At 50.6% G+C, this 17,273-nt stretch overlaps 1 protein-coding gene across 1 annotated transcript in view; it reads left to right on the forward strand.

Annotated features, from left to right (window-relative positions):
- Positions 1–5,623: 5,623 nt before the first annotated feature.
- Positions 5,624–17,273, forward strand: part of LOC119112264 (membrane metallo-endopeptidase-like 1) — a gene marked incomplete at its 5' end in the record, with an annotated part of 39,490 nt that continues 27,840 nt past the window's right edge. Inside the window, 4 exon segments of the mRNA XM_037236407.1 lie at positions 5,624–5,831; positions 8,727–8,840; positions 9,949–10,193; positions 13,668–13,802. Of these exon segments, the coding sequence (XP_037092302.1) occupies positions 5,624–5,831; positions 8,727–8,840; positions 9,949–10,193; positions 13,668–13,802 (702 nt within the window).

Consider the following 17,273-nt stretch of genomic DNA (forward strand, 5'->3'; position numbering starts at 1 on the left):
ATGCAACTGGCTTTAACCGAAACGCAATCTGTGACAGTAACTGGTCTTTCGGGTTTCGTGGTGCGTAGCCCATTCTCATGCTGCGTGTCTGCTTAGCAGTCGTGCACTGGGCTGGCGGGCCCCACAACAACACGAAATGGACGCATACCTAATCTGGCTCTGCGCCGACATCATTGTGAGTCACCCCTTGAAATAACATGACTACAAATAGCACTGGCCTGTAACAGAATGCACGCGGGTAGCGTCCAGGAATGAGCAAAGTTGCCCAAAATGCCTATAAATATACCTAACTGCTTGTACATGTTCTGTTGATACGAGATCGCCCATGCCTCGGTGGCATCCACGGCAAGAATCACACGATGCGTTGCATAAACAACGTTAAACATTGACGTGATGGCGTAACATGCTTGCCAAGGGCACACGGCCGCCAAGAGCAGAAATAGGGCGATGAAAATACAGGAATAAAACGCTGGCGCACACGTAACGCGGCGGCTATAGTGGCTACTGACACTGGTCGAAGCTCCAGTTCATTTTGACCCAGTGAGTGTCACTGCTATTCGTTGGCTCTGTCAATGCTCTCTGTTGAGCCGGAGCATTCAGAACGTGCATGAGAGAGAACCTAAGAACAGAGTCGCCAGCATTGCAGCGTTCTGGTGGTCATTAGCATGTTCCTAGAGGCAGGGGTAGGACGAAAATCGGGAAGACAACCACGGGAGGGGAGGGGAAGGGAGAGGAGGGAGCTCCTACTGGGTAGACGCAAATGCGCACCATATCCTGGTTTAAATAACAACCCCCGACCTTTCTGCGCAGAGAGCACACCTGGCCGTTGTCCTTTGAAACAAAACTATAAACCTACACCCCTTAAAACAGCGCTGTCTCAGGCCACGGGTCAGAAATTGCGTAGTTTTCACTGCGACTTTTGATTCGAATGCCATCTACGACAAGCTCCGACGCAACAGATCCGTTCGTGGCGCATGCATTTTGCGTCACAGTTTACCAGTGCGTGGATTTTAACTTGTGTTTCGTGCAAGTAAGCCATGAACTCGCCAACGTGTCTGCGACGGCGCAGACAAGCTCAACCGTTCAGCACGTCCGCGGAAGATTAGACAGCCAGACAGCGAAGGCGCTGCCAGCGCGCCGCCTCGCCCGGCCGGCCCGCGGGAGCGATCCTCGGCGGCCTGCAGAATGCACGCCGTGCAGCTGCTCGTACTGCGCGCCGCTTGATCGAATGAGGCCGCTCCCGGCTTGACGTGGTCCGTCATTAGGGAATGTGCCTCCGGTGATAAACATCTGTACAGGGAGTAGATAGCTAAATGTTAGCGGATCGGCGTCCGGCCTGGCCCTGCAGCTCGTCATGCCGCCGGAGGTATTCGGGCGTGCGGCGGAGCTGTCAAACGGTGCAGCTCTTTTGCATTTGCGGCGGCTTTGGTTCGCGCGGCTGGCTTAAGCCCATTCCTAGCGCACGGACGAAAAACTCCTCAGAGAGTTAGATTAGATGCCAGGGCTTTACGAATGACGAGCCGCCGGGCAGCCAAAATGGAGCAGAAGCAGAAAGAGACCGTTCAAGCCTAGTCAATCAAGTAGAAATAAGTAGGTCGTTCAACTCAAAAGAGGTCCTGCCATCCTGCAAGGCGAGAGGAAGCTTCACAAATTGGAGCCCAACTGGTGGCACTTGGTTCTGGCGTAACGGTGACTGGCATCGCGCCAGATGGCAAAATATTTACCCCCAGGCGATAGACGGATGACGTCACAACCGCGGGGCGTGGTATTCTTGCCGGATACTGTTACTAGGGCGACAGCTCTGGCTGGTGAGATGAACAGGAGTTCTTGCGTTCTTCAGGAATGCAGCAGAAGTGGGAGGTACGCATTCCCTACCGTTGTAATCTTGTTGATGCAATTTGAAAAACTGACGACGATCAAACTGATGCAATTATTCCTTACCAATGCAATCTTCAAAAATCTTGCTGTCGGGACGAAATGGAACAGAGACAGAGGCGTCGTGGGATCTGGATCGAAGGATCAGAGCGAGTGCGTGTATTGTCGGCGCAGTGCGGAAAGCTGTTTTGCCCCGAGGAGAGTGGAGACGCTTTTGGGGTAAAGTGCTGTGGTGTGTGGTCTGCTTCACCCAAGGCCAAAAGCACCAGAGCACTGGGTGCAGTCCTCTGCATGCCGCGGTAGCATCCCTTAAATTGGGCGGCCACTCAGGGTGCCCTCGGCCGTGGTATCCCTGATCCCCTGCACCATTGTCGGACAGCCACTCAGGGTGTCCTTGGGCACGCCATCTCTGATCTCCTGCGCCCTTGTCGGACAGCCACTTAGGCTGCCCTTGGGCACGGCATCTCTGATCTCCTGCGCCCTTGTCGGACAGCCACTTAGGCTGCCCTTGGGCACGGCATCTCTGATCCCCTGTACCACTGTCGCCAGCCACTTAGGCTGTCCTCGGACACGGCATCTCTGATCCCCTGCACCATTGTCGGACAGTCACTCAGGGTGTCCTCGGACGCGGCATCTCTGATCTCCTGTACCATTGTCGGACAGCCACTTAGGCTGCCCTCGGACACGGCATCTCTGATCCCCCGCACCATTGTCGGACAGCCACTCAGGGTGCCCTTGGGCACGGCATCTCTGATCTCCTGCACCATTGTCGGACAGCCACTCAGGTTGCCCTTGGGCACGGCATCTCTGATCTCCTGCACCATTGTCGGACAGCCACTCAGGGTGCCCTTGGGCACGGCATCTCTGATCTCCTGCATCATTGTCGGACAGCCACTCAGGGTGCCCTTGGGCACGGCATCTCTGATCCCCTGCACCATTGTCGGACAGCCACTTAGGCTGTCCTCGGACGCGGCATCTCTGATCCCCTGCACCATTGTCGGACAGCCACTCAGGGTGTCCTCGGACGCGGCATCTCTGATCCCCTGCACCATTGTCGGACAGCCACTCAGGGTGTCCTCGGACGCGGCATCTCTGATCCCCTGCACCATTGTCGGACAGCCACTCAGGGTGCCCTCGGACACGGCATCTCTGATCCCCTGTACCATTGTCGGACAGCCACTCAGGGTGTCCTCGGACGCGGCATCTCTGATCCCTGTACCATTGTCGGACAGCCACTCAGGGTGTCCTCGGACGCGGTATCCCCGGTTCTCGGCACTATTGTCGTCTTGTTATAATCCTGTTCTGTATTGTCCCGGCGCACCGGACTCTCTAGCCCGGCGCCTGTTAACATGCATTCCTTTGACTCGAAGTAGGTCTTTGCTTTTGCTGTGCCTTTGATCCCGGTCAAGGCATCCTTCACGAGGCCGTGGTCTTGCGCTCGGGTGGGGGTGAACCGGCCCTCCGAAGGTTTTCAGGATGATTTCCGAAAGGCACGGCGTAGCCGTGCGCAAATTATGCGCAGATGTAGGAAATTGAATAGCAGATATACTGCCGTACAAAATTAAGATTAATCTTGTAAGGTCGCTGATCTATGTCAGGTCAAAAGCAGGCCACGGCTTTCAGCGAAGGGCATTTCTAGGAAATCGCGGAATGTGATGCAGCAACTGAGCGCTTGACGGAGCCACACATCTGAGATAGTTTCTTAGGCAATAAACCATTTGAATTTAGAGTTACAACCAATTCCATTGACGTGGGATCAGGCATAAAGATCAGGACAAGGTCAAAACCAAGCTGCTTTCCACTTGAAAGCTTGGTTTTGTTAAGTAGTTTCTGGTGCTCATTTCGAGATTTTTGATGATGGGAACCGCAGAAGACCTGTTCCATCTGCTTTTTTTTTGTTTAAATTCAGAGTAGGTCACTGATCTAGAATGACACAAGTCACCATTTTGTTTTATGAACATAATGCCCACCGTAATCCCTGACGTTTATTCGAAAGACTAAATACGACCAATATAGTAGATATTTTGTCACCTCAACCTTAAAAGTGTAAAAAAGATCACTTCCCTCATTGACCGTTTGCTTAGAACTGGTATCTAGGTACCTGACGGCTGCATGACGAGGTCTAGTGACCTTTAAGACACCAATCTAAAGTCTGACCTTTTTGGACCTGGTTGGACATCAAGTTCATAACCTAGAAAATTCAAATTCTGACCCAGGTGGGTTCATGTGCAGTTCAATATACGCTGTGGATCTGGTTACCTTAGTTTTTTGGCTCTTATGGCAGCCAAATTGACCCCACCCCAACGAAAGTTATGAAGCCGGCCACCCGGGCGCGTGTTAAGTATCTGTGGCTCTCTCTTCACCCATAACGATGAACGCCTGGCTTCCAGATATCCCCAGCCCCCCTGCACCCCTGCATCTCTGCACCCCCGGTCCCGTCCCCCGTCCCCCGTGCATTCTGTCGCCAACGCAGCCAGCTGACTGTGCCACGATCCCTGACGCCCGCTCCATCATATGTTTCCTGCACCCCTATGCGCGCCCACACTCTCGTCCCCGCTGCTTCCTCCCATGGTCGGCAGTTCGCCGGGTCACCCTGAAAACTCCTGGTCTGCCGTAGTTCGTGCGGCGCGACGGTGCCCTCGCGTCAGGGGGCCGGACCGTCCGCAAAAGCGCTGGCAATCGCGCGGCACGCGGGGTGCTCTCGACCGAAAAGCCTCCCGTCTGATTGGATTGGATAACGAAATGGGACGCGGCAGGCGATGGGGTGTTGAGTTCAGCCTGAGTTGCAGCCAGGGTAGACGGCCCAGCGGCAGAGCCTGCCCTGGACCGCCTGCCCGGGCTCACTGGCTCAGTTGGGAGCCTGTCCTGGACTGCCTAACCGTGCTCACTGGCTCAGTCGGGAGCCTGCCCTGAACCGCCTATCCGTGCTCACTGGCTCAGTTGGGAGCCTGCCCTGGGCCGCCTAACCGTGCTCACTGGCTCAGTTGGGAGCCTGCCGCACCGAAGCAGGCCCCCGTCTGAGACCTTGTCTTGCGATGCTGGAGCGCAGAGCGGGAGTTAAAGGTTATCTGAATCCTCGGACATTCCGGGAGTCGGGAAAGCGACCCGTTTGGGTTGCCGTGGTTTGTCGCTCCGCAAGTTTCTCAAGAACTCTTGGCAACTAGGTGCCCCGGGACTCGAAGTAACTGGGTGCCTGTGGACCATTTTTGCCTCATGGCTACCGGCATTGATAAGGTATGCTTTAAGGGTCCTCAAAATCCATGATAAGCAAGATACTTGGATATTCAAAATCATTGGAAGATGTGTATCTCCAAGACATCTGCGAAAGCTCACGATCATAAAACAACTAAGGACCCTCAGAGCAGCTTACCTATGGAAGCCTGAAATATAATGAGCATTATTTTCTTCGCGATTTTGTAGCCATGTTTCTCCTTACGGTGGAGTCACAGAGGCAACGAAGCAAACCGCGACACTGCGCCACGCAACGCGGCACACTTCTCCACTCAGGCTGTGCACTATCTGCCGCAAACATCCACCTCGCTACCCACGTGCACCAACAGCTCTAAGCATATGAGAATGGCAACAAGCACCGCATCATACCGTTGCAACACCAGCTTCTCCGTCTTCTCCGTCATCTACTGCTGCCTCGTCGTGACGAGACCGGCCGCGGCCGCGCTGGCCAATTGGCGGCAGCCTGCTGGCGTGACGGCATGGGAGCGTGACAGCTGGGTCCGTCGGGTCGTTGCAGGGTCCGTGCGTGACGCCGGGCTGCGTGACGGTGGCGCACAGGCTGCTGCGGTACCGGCAGCCGGCCGCCTCGCCGTGCCAAGACTTCCACGAGCACGCGTGTGGCGGCTGGCTGCGGCAGGTGCGGCAGCTGGGGCTCGCCGACGGCGACAAGGACTACGCGGCCAACGTTGACCCGCGTCAGGGCGCCGTCAACTGGAAACTGCAGCGTGAGTGTGCCGTGGGTTTGCCTTGAGTTAGCGGTGAGTGTGCCGTGGGTTTGCCTTGAGTTGGCGGTGAGTGTGCCGTGGGTTTGCCTTGAGTTAGCGGTGAGTGTGCCGTGGTTTTGCCTTGAGTTAGCGGTGAGTGTGCCGTGGGTTTGCCTTGAGTTAGTGGTGAGTGTGCCGTGGGTTTGCCTTGAGTTAGCGGTGAGTGTGCCGTGGGTTTGCCTTGAGTTAGTGGTGAGTGTGCCGTGGGTTTGCCTTGAGTTAGCGGTGAGTGTGCCGTGGGTTTGCCTTGAGTTAGCGGTGAGTGTGCCGTGGGTTTGCCTTGAGTTAGCGGTGAGTGTGCCGTGGATTTGCCTTGGGTTTGCGGTGCGTGTGCCGTGGGTTTGCCTTGAGTTAGCGGTGAGTGTGCCGTGGGTTTGCCTTGAGTTAGCGGTGCGTGTGCCGTGGGTTTGCCTTGAGTTTGCCGTGCGTGTGGCGTAAGTGTGCCGTGGGTTTGCCTTGAGTTTGCGGTGCGTGTGGCGTGAGTGTGCCGTGGGTTTGCCTTGAGTTTGCCGTGCGTGCAGCGTGAGTGCGCCGTGGGTTTGCCTTGAGTTAGCGGTGCGTGTGGCGTGAGTGTGCCGTGGGTTTGCCTTGAGTTAGCGGTGCGTGTGGCGTGAGTGTGCCGTGGGTTTGCCTTGAGTTTGCGGTGCGTGTGGCGTGAGTGTGCCGTGGGTTTGCCTTGAGTTTGCGGTGCGTGTGGCGTGAGTGCGCCATGGGTTTGCCTTGAGTTTGCGGTGCGTGTGGTGTGGATGTACCGTGGGTTAGGCCTGAGTGTGCCGTGGGCTTAGCTCAAGTGTGCGGTGCGTCTGCTGTGAGTGTGCCGTGTGTTCGATGTGGGTGTGCTCTGCGTGTGGTGTGTGTGTGTGCAGCGGGTGTGACGTGAGTCTGAGTGTCGGTGCGGTGGAATGTGCTGTAAGTTTGATGCGAATGGCCTTGAGTTTCGTTTGAGTGTGCCGTGGGTATGGTGTGAGTGTGCCGTGGGTTTGGTTTGAGTATGCTGTGCGTATGGCGTGAGAAGGTCGTGGTTTAGTATAAGCGGGCCGTGAACTTGGTGTGCTGTATCATTAGTCTGGTGTAAGCGAGCCGTGAACTTGGTGTGCTGTGTCATTAGTCTGGTGTAAGCGAGCCGTGTACTTCGTCGAAACGTACTGCGGAATGCTCCGAGAGTATTGTCGTTCATTGCTTGTGTGCCATGGTGTTGCGGTGAGTGCGCCATGGGCGAAGGATGGAGATGGGTGATCAATATTCTGAACCCTTTCACTCACGGTGGGGTGGGGGGGGGGGTGAGGATTTGCACCCCCATTGACATTCTTGAGAAATGGTGGTGATCGGCTATGGCTCCCGAGTTAGAGTTAATGATAGTTTCTTCTGTGATCTTCAGTATCATTTTCCGCATAAGTTCGGCATGCACTCTAGAGTGTTGACGTCCAGATTATTTTAGGTTTGTGGCGTTAGTCAGATTTAGTCTAAGCACGCAGTGACCAAAATGCCGATGAACTGTAAGCATTCCGGCAGTGCGGTGTAATGTGGTCCTCCTGTGGCTAGTTCTATAAACGTGTTATCAGAGAGCTCCATTCCTTCACCCTCTAGTGTCATTTTGAGCCCTAAGGTCACCATGGGTCACGCACCTAATTTGGCCTAAATGTCCGCATTTTTGAAACATCAGTGCACCATTGTTGGTATTTGTCGGCCTCGGTTGGCATTTCATTGAGTAATATCTAATTGCTTATTATCATTACACACCTCAAGTGGTAACAATAAACCCCCAAAATCGTATTGAGACAGAAACCGCACTAACATTACGCGACTGTGATACCTGGTCTACGGTTGCTTGCAGTGGTGGCAAGTGCACATAATAGCTTACGAAATGGGATTCCGTCGGTTCTGACACCACTCACACCTGCTTCCGGTCAAAAAGAAACATCTCAGACAAACGCACTTCTCGTTGAAAGCAAACACGGATAACCTCGATGACTGATTGACCTGTTTCCAGCATTCTTCGTTAGTTCGAATTATATATATATATATATATATATATATATATATATATATATATTGCCGTACTTATAGCATATTAGACAATCAAGTCTACTGCATGGAGCCTCATGAGGCAGCACGTGTAGAAAATCCAGCGAGATAGGAACAAATGTCATTTGATAGGAATATCACCTTGACCTCGAACAACAAAATGGCCTGGCTAAATCATACTGGGCTTTGCATGAGCTATCGAACGGCGCTGCGTTCGTCTCTCCAGCTTTTCCCAACGTTTAGATAGCCGGTGTTGGAAGCATCGCTTCCGTCTTGACAAAGCTGGCACACGCCATTGCACGTGTGCGGGTTAAGACGTCTCTTTTTATGCGACGGCCTATACGTTACTATACATTATACAGTTCTCATTCTTTGGAGTGAACCCCAGTGTGATGTGACTGCTTGATGTGAGTGTGCAGCAGGCGATCACTGAGCCGTGGGATTATGCATGCATGTGTGTGTGTGTGTGTGTGTATGTGTGTGTGTGTGTGTGTGTGTGTGTGTGTGTGTGTGTGTGTGTGTGTGTGTGTGTGTGTGTGTGTGTGTGTGTGTGTGTGTGTGTGTGTGTGTGTGTGTGTGTGTGTGTGTGTGTGTGCTGTGTGTGTGTGTGGTGTGTGTGTGTGTGTATGTGTGTGTGTGCGTATGTGTGCGAGTTTGTGTGCGAGTTTGTGTACGAGCGTGTACGAGTGTGTACGAGTGTGTACGAGTGTGTACGAGTGTGTTTGACTCACTAGATCCCGTATCGTTGCACCCCATGCCAGCCGGCTTAACAGCCATGTTTCGTATTAGTTCTCCGCGTTTTTGTGCCCGTAATGCAATATTTTTTTTCAGATTTGCTGACGTCAGCTAAATACGAATCGCTGCCGGAGTTTCTGACAGCACAGCAGCTGTACAAGTCCTGCCTACGAGGCACACCGGGAAATGATGCTGAAGTACACCTTTCAGGTGCATGTGGCATAAAATAACAATAAATGGTATATAATGCATATATATATATATATATATATATATATTATGTATATTGTGCATAATATATATATATATATATATATATATATATATATACATATATCATTTCAACTGTTTAGACATGCGGACCTGTCAACTCGGGCATTCCCACCGTGTTGTACGACGTGTCAAACCTGTTTCCCCAAAGTGCAGATTCGCAGCATATAGTTAAGACAGTACTAATAGTCCCATCCCTCGTAGAATAATAATGATAATGGGAGATAGATAGATTGATGTGTCGGCTACATGCCCTTACTAAAATAGATATCAGTATCACAAGTGATAATTACTACTGGCTGACTGATTCCACGGGGAATAAGGCCATTGGTACTGTCTTGTCTCTATGAATATTGCTCCTCGCTAATGCACTTGACAAGTTACAGACTCATAGTAAACCTAAATCTCGATTTTATCATGAGCAATCTGACCCATAGATTTGAGCATAACGATAGGCGCACCGTGAAACACCAACTATTGAAGGAACGAGGCTCACGCCCCCAACAGCGTTGCAACATGTTCTCCATCCTGATTCGCCGAACATTATTCCTCCTGTTGTCATCCCCATATTGCATTTATACTCTCGGCTTCACCCTCATCACAGCGTATGTTGTATTCTACACAGGCTATATAGTAGGAATTGGCGCTATGGTATTTTTCTTTTAAAAAAGCAACGTGACGCACGCTGGCACCCTTTTCATTGGAGCGCCAGCGATCACAGCATCGAGGTAAACATGAACAACATCATCCACTGGTGTGCGCAAAAGGTCAGCCTTGAATAATCTCAAGTAAGAGAGTGAATGGACAGTCATATGACTTTCAGCAAACTCACCTGGGAGTCTAAGTCACTACCCGCTCCGCTAGTACGCCCCAACAAGTGCCCCCCCCCCCCCCCCAGCCCCCATCCCCCACAAAGGCCCCCTCACCCCCACGGTCGCGTTCCTAAACCCAACGACCCCCACGTCCCCTTCCCAAAGAAACACACTGAACGTCGCAGCCACACAACCTCCGTGACCTCCGTGACCCCGTGCCCCGGGCTGACCTGCAGTGGAGCACGTGTTCTCGCAGCTGCTGGGCGGCTTCCGGAGCGCCGCCAACTGGTCCCAGCAGCCGGTCGAGCTGACCCAGGTGCTGGTCCAGCTGCACCAGCTGCTGGGCGCGCCGCTGTTTGAGCTGCGCCAGGAGCGGGACCCGTACGACAGGAGGCGCTGGGCTTTCGTCCTGACCCCGCCTGACATCGGCCCCTTGCGCGGTACCGGCTGGCAGCGGCGTGCCTTGCGAGCAGCAACACCGGTGAGAGACCAGGCATGCTTGCATTCACATGCGCCCGGGTGGCCGGTTGAATACCTTTTGCTCGGGCAGGGTTGGGGATGGGGTCAATTCGCCCCCTCCTCTCCGATGAGATCTCAGAAACTAAAACAACTTGAAAGAAAAATTCACGTTGGATTGGCCTATACGTGAAATCACTTGCTTCAATATTTAGGGCCTTTGGCCATGACTGTGTGGTCAGATAAGGTCAAAATCCAGATTGGTGTCTCAAGTGCCACTAGACCTCCTCAGACAGCCGCCGTGAGGCCAAATACCTGTTCTAAGCAAACGGTCGCTAACGTTAGTGACCTTATCTTACACTTACATTGTCAAGATGACCAAATACCAGCTAGATTGTTCCTATTTTGTCATTCAAATAAGAGTCAGGGATTGCGCTAGGCGGCATGTTCCTTAAGGCGAAATGTTCTTAAGGCAAAAAGGCCGGGTCACTCAAGGTTACTGACTTACAATGGGCTTTAAAAGCCCATGGAACATTTCTCTAGACACGTTTTTTCCAGAAACGTTTCCCTAGAAATACCATTCGCTGACAGCCATTGCCTGACTTTGACCTGCCATAGGTCAGCGACCTTGCAAGGCACGTCTATTTTTGACATCAAAAGACCGCTATTTAGTTATTGATAGCTGTGCAAATTTTAGGCGGTAATGACGCGCCGTTCAGGAATTACTCTGAAAACCTTCGAGGGAGGGGGTAGACAATTGGACCGCCACCCGAGCGTGTGTAAATGTTACGCAATCGTGTGTTGTTAATGTAAGGTAAACCTAAACGAGAACATTCATGTGAGGTAATGGTAAGTTCGGCATTCATGGATGCGATTAAGACCATTACATCATACAATTACCTGACTCGCGTTCTGATAACTCATAACAGTTGAACACAGCACATGCATGCATTTTGAAACTGAACACACTATGCCATATGCCAAGGCAAATGCAAAGGCATACAGTCGAAACACTTCCATTAAGCTAAAAAGTACGGCTTTTGACCGGGAGGCCAAGCTCTCATCAGCCCTCAGAGGGAGCCTTGTACGGGCTGACAGGAAACACCGACAAAGCGATAAGGAGTCGATAAGGAGGAGGAGGAGAGCGATAAGATCTAGATACGGAGAGAAGTAAGAATAAGGGGTAGGAGTCCCCGACCAGAAATCCTACCAGACGCGCCATTGTGATATTTGCCATTGAGCTAAACACATCAGCCTCTGACTGCCTGAGGCGCACTCGCAACTGTTGTACACTGTTGTGTACCATAAACCAACAGTGAATTAGTGCTCAATACACAATACACAATACGCATGTAGGTAGGCTGCCCTTCGCAGTGCGCATGCAATCAGGACAAAGCCTGTGATGCGTAATCACATACGAGTTCGTCGCGAATGCTTCTCAGTATCCTGGAATGTCCCGGCATCCTGGAATACAAGGGCTTTTAAAGCGATGCGAGCATACTGTTTTAGTCACCAGCGATTCAGTGATTTTGCAGAAATAAATCGAAACTTATGTGAACAATCTTCATATTCGATATGGACTAGGCCACTCCAATAACGCATGCAGCACGTCTTCATGAAATGACATTCTTTTAAACAATCGTTTGGACTATTTGTTTTTTTAAAGACATTGCAAGTTCAAAGTTATTATGTGCAATAATGATATTAAATTTACCGGAATATGCTCGCTATACCTCGCTGTAACCTTAAGTTAACATTGTATGAACGATATTCAACATATCGAGTCGATCTAACCCTCTTGAGGAATCCTCTTTAGAATGAGCACAACACGAATTATTGAGTGCCGCTAATATAAACGCTATTTTGCGCTACAACGTCGCTTCGCCACCATCTCCTTGTGAGCGGAGGGCTTCGAACTCGACATAAAAACTTTGAGATCCTCGTGTCGAAAAACAAGGAGCTGAAGGCCGTTGTTAAGTTAATACACCGGTTTATGCTAGGTTTACCTGAACGCATGAACAAATTCACGACGGCTAAACTAAAGCGGCCAGATGTCAGCGCTTCCATATGAATGGGTGCCTGCCGATTTAACAGAATTTTGTCAATCATAAAGGTTTCACAGACAGCGAGACTTACTAATCTGATATTTTAATGTCCTTTTGCTTTTCAGTCCTCCCTAACTTAAAAAAATGCATCGCTTGGAAATTACTTGGCGATGTGTCTGACCAGCCTTGCCGTTTTCACCGTCAAGTCGACGAAAGGAGAATGCTTACTTTCGTTGGTGGCCGTGGGCAAGGGATGACAAGAAGCCGCTTCCATTGTTGAAGGATATTTTGGTTGAAAAAAGTGATAAAGCTATTTTTCTACAAGTTTTCTACAGGATTCGGTTATAACTAATGAACTCTCTGCCTATTTAGTGGCCAAGGTCAAACCCCTGCGGGCCTACGTCCCGGCGGATAGACTCGCCACTGGTTCCACAAACGACGTTGTCCACTGAGCGGCCGATTGCTGGCGGTTACCGGTTACCGGCGCTGATGGGCGGAGAACGCAACCTTGGCTGGAACGCTTGTACGCAACACATGACATACACTGCGCTGTTGATTTCACTTCTTGTTTGGTCTGTTGACCGGGACCAGAAGTCAATTGTTGAAAAGGCTTTAAAAGCATGCGGACACATGGCTCGCACTCCAGAGCGCGTGGTTACGAGAACGTACGAGCCAAACTTGCTGGTCTAGACTTCCTTCATGTCCGTCGTTTGAATGGCTCGGTTTTGTGTTGGCAGCGCAAAGTACAGATTTGGGCCAGTTCCAATCCATCACGACCCAGCTCCGACCCATCGAGACCCAGCTCCGACCCATCGAGGCCCTGTTCCAACCCATCCAGGCTCAGTTCCGATCCATCGAGACTCAGCTCCGACCCATCAAGACCGAGCTCCGACCTATCAAGACCAAGCCACAATCCATCAAAACCCAGCTCCGACCTATGCCTTGCAGTAGTTTCGCAATTAGCTAAGTTAGCATTTGCTATGTCAGTGTAGCGGAGAACGTATATTCTCCCTTTTCACTGCAAAATTGTAAAATTCACACCTCATGGCGCCTTTCGGTAAATTTGTCAAAAATTTACGGTTTGTTCAACTTGAAAACTTTTGCACTTTTCAAACATTAACATATTTCTGCTAACTGCCTTGACCATAGTGATATTTACGACCTAGTTTTTAGACTTAACTAAGTAAAACATTAGCAACGTCTTCGACAACCTGTAATGAGGTTCGGCTAGTCAGATGGCGCATCAGCGCAGACAACGGGCATGGGCTTCTGTAGCTTCCTGCACCAGCTACCACCATAATGCTACTATTTCATAGCATTACATGACCTTATGCATCCTTTGTCAGACCAATCACTCAGACGTGGCCTGTAGAGCTAACAGTGCAGCGAGCTGGATTCGAACCCCGGGTTCGGCGATCCGTGTGCGCCCGAACTCAGCTGGCGCCGTTTTCCAGCGGACGTGGCGGACGCTGAATCGGCTGTCAGCTGCTCGTCAACGTCGGCCATCAGCGTCGGCGTCGGCGTCATCCTCAACGGACGACGACCTTCCGCAGCAGATCGACGGCTCACACCTCTTCCTGCTGCAGCAGGTGAGCACTAAACTTTGATCTCACCAGCTCACTTCAAGTGAGCTCAAGTTTCGTCCGGTCCGGTCAGATCCGATTCGATCCGATCCGATCCGATCCAATGCGTTCCGGTCCGGTCCGGTCCGGTCCGGTCCGGTCCGGTCCGGTCCGGTCTGGTTCGGTCCGGTCCGGTCCGGTCCGGTTCCATCCCATCCCATCCCATCCCATCCCATCCCATCCCATCCCATCCCATCCCATCCCATCCCATCCTATCTCATCCCATCCGATCCCATCTCATCCCATCCGATCCCATCCGATCCGATCTTATCCAGTCTGGTCCGATCCGGTCCGGTCAGGTCAGGTCAGGTCCGGTCCGGTCCGGTCCAGTCGTGGCACAGCGTAGCACAGTGTACGCCAATGCAGTTTTGTCAAGTTTTCCGCCGTTCTGCTTCTACATGGACCGTTTACCATCCCGCGACATGGCTTAGCTTTGATTCAACTCAAAGACACCGGTGGGCTCAGTGGAAAGAGCACATGAGGAACACAGCGCTACAACACGCGGTGCCGTCGGATAATTCTGGTCTGCGCAAAAACGGCAGTTAGTTTATTTTTGAAAGCGCATCTGCAAGTAAAAACATGTTATCGCGGACAACTTTAAAAGAACACCATGAGAAAGGACCAAAAAAGCGCCCATAGAAATTGTCGGTTTTTCCGCACACTTGAATTAACAAGTCACCTTGCGGCGAATTAAAGTAACACAAAATAGCCAGCCTGTCCGCCCCAGCAGTGATTCTGATGAGTCCAGTATGGCAGCGGCTCTCACGTCATAAAAGCGTTCCGTGACGAAATGGAACGATTTGCTGGAATGGTGGCATGGTATTAGCTAGAGAAATATTTTGCACTTAAAAGCATGACATTGATAACAAGTAAGCTGCCCTCATTATATATGATGCTTGCCTCTCTATCATGAGATATGGAACATACCCTTTAGGTATAAACTTAGATAATGTCTGCAAGCTTACAGTGAATGCTTCACATTTGAAGGTATTGAGCCAAACATCAAATATGATGAAACAAGCTTACTTATTGGTAAACGTTTAATACAGAAGGCTGCTCGAGACGACACAATTTCTCTGTTTGGTAAATAATCTCTTCAATGTTCCATGGTTTCATTACGTCATCTTACCTTGAACAACTTTGACCGAGAGTCCTTTCACGGTCGTTATATTGTAGAAATAAAAATTGTAGGAATTGTGCTTACGAACATATACGAATGACATGAACAGATATGAACAGGTTTGAACGACTCGACAATTATATTTTTCTCGACGGCGATCGGCGCATGGCCCATGGAATGACGATATTTAGAAGACATTATTATGACGTCAGGTATACCTGGGTGACCTTGAAACTGTCTCCTTGAAATAGCCTGGCCATTTAAGGGGGCCTGCAGCTCGGAAAACTGACGGGTTTACGTCTTCAGGAGGGCAGAGCTGTGAGCTGCACCGAATACTCTTTAAGATGGCCGGACAGTCCTGCGCGTGAGCTCAGCTAGAGAACTTAGTTTGTGGGCAACCGATCCTCGGTTTGTTTGACCCTCGGATCCTTGCAGGTTTGGCATATTATCGCATATTATCGCACATATTCGCATACAATTTAGAAGTCCACTGACAGTGGACACGCACGTCCTTATCTGGTATTTTACAACGTTCGCGCTGATGTGGAATGCAAATTGTCTGGTCGCATTACATTTGTAGTTGGTGCAGATGTGAGGAATATGGTGGAAAAGGTGAAATATTAAAGTTGCTGAGAGCCGATTCGATGTCAGCTGAACACGCGAACAAACACGCTATCACAGTTTCCAACAAAAATTAACTGACTTCGTGACTGGTGAGCCAAATACGCATCAACATTTCCGTTAAATGTCGGGCTCATGGTGCTGGTAACGATGTTTGTTCCGGTGAGCCACCAGGCCAATGGCTCATAGCTACAACGGGAAACCAATTCTGGATTCGGGAAGATGGCGAGGTGCATTTCCTGCTGATTTGGGGAGATGGTGAGGTGGTTTTCCTGCAGACTTGGCAAGATAGTGAAGTGGTTTTCCTGCTGACTACGTGCGCGTGAAATTGCTTGGACATTCGAAGGAAGCGCACTGGCTCGGACACAGCTTTCTGGGATTAGGACCACCGCGGGAGCCGTGTATAATTTAATAGGTGTATGATATCATATCGCTTCAGCAACCAACCTTAGAACACAATCACTCCGGCTAAAAACTGTGATACCTGTCCGTGACTCTTCCGCATTTCGAAAGGCCTCCATGCCACTGTTGACAGTGAGCTCGCTCGAGCGACAGCTCTTTACTTAGGTGTGATGCTGCGTAATCGACCAGCAGCACAGGACATCTTTATATCTTTGATGGTGACAGCAGCAGCACATAGTGCTAACCGGGCGCCGCCGGCTGAGAACTGAGGTGCCTCAGTTGGGTTCTGCAAATGCGGCGTCAGCTGCTCACTAGGCACCGGTGAGTTCAGCAGTGTTAGCAGCACTTGTGCAGGATGGACATTTTTCTTGGAGGAAAATTTTACGCGCTGATAAACACAGAAACGCATCTGCGACCAGAACTGGTCTGCTATGAAACACCAAATATCACTTGGATTACATTCCTGACCCGTTAGACTACGCAAATACAACACCCGTTAGCTATGTCTGCCTTAGTCCAAATAAAATCTAGTTCCAAGCATCATAAAACTAGCATGTGCTTCAAAGAGAAAAGTGATCTTTGGCACTCTGGGGTGGTGTTATTCCACGTCATCGAAAGACAACACCCCTGGGAGGCGAGCCGGCACGCCAAATCCCTTCACGTCACGTCCCAGACAATTGTAGCAAAGATGAACGCTAAATGCTCGTTGATCAACATTTACTAATATCTGGCAATGGAGGCACGCTCCCAACGGACCATTTCACACAACATGCTGTGCTGCCCGTGTTGCATGCTGCCCCAAAAAGAATGCACATTTTAAGTCAGGGCGAGGGTTATCTATTAGTCGTCAGCGTCGTATGTAAAACTAACAGGAAGGTCATATGGCAAAGCCCATACGTTAAAAGAAAGAAGTTGTAATAATAATGCATTAACAAGCAGCAATAAAAAAGTATATCGACGAGAACGAGGTGCTCACGGTTGAAACGGTGTGATAGCTGGATAAACACTGTCTTTCACACCTGACGTCGTGCTCGCCTCTTCTTCAGGAAGACCATTCCAGACAGCCGCAACTGGATACTGCAGGGAGTGTTTGACCAGGCCAGTTATCACTGTTGGCAAACCCAGCGCGCTGTGTTTGGCTCTGGTTTGTCTATGGACGACTGGTTCAGTTGATGGCGAATTTACGAACTTACAAATTTACCTAGCGAGCTTACGGCCCTTTCTTGAACAAAATAATAGGGCAATAGATGATAATATCTTGCATCGTATGACAGCTTTCTCCAATTCATTTTACA

Source organism: Pollicipes pollicipes, unplaced genomic scaffold (genome assembly GCF_011947565.3).
Source record: "Pollicipes pollicipes isolate AB1234 unplaced genomic scaffold, Ppol_2.1 Scaffold_1600;HRSCAF=1878_pilon_pilon_pilon, whole genome shotgun sequence".
Taxonomy (NCBI): Eukaryota; Metazoa; Arthropoda; class Thecostraca; order Pollicipedomorpha; family Pollicipedidae; genus Pollicipes; species Pollicipes pollicipes.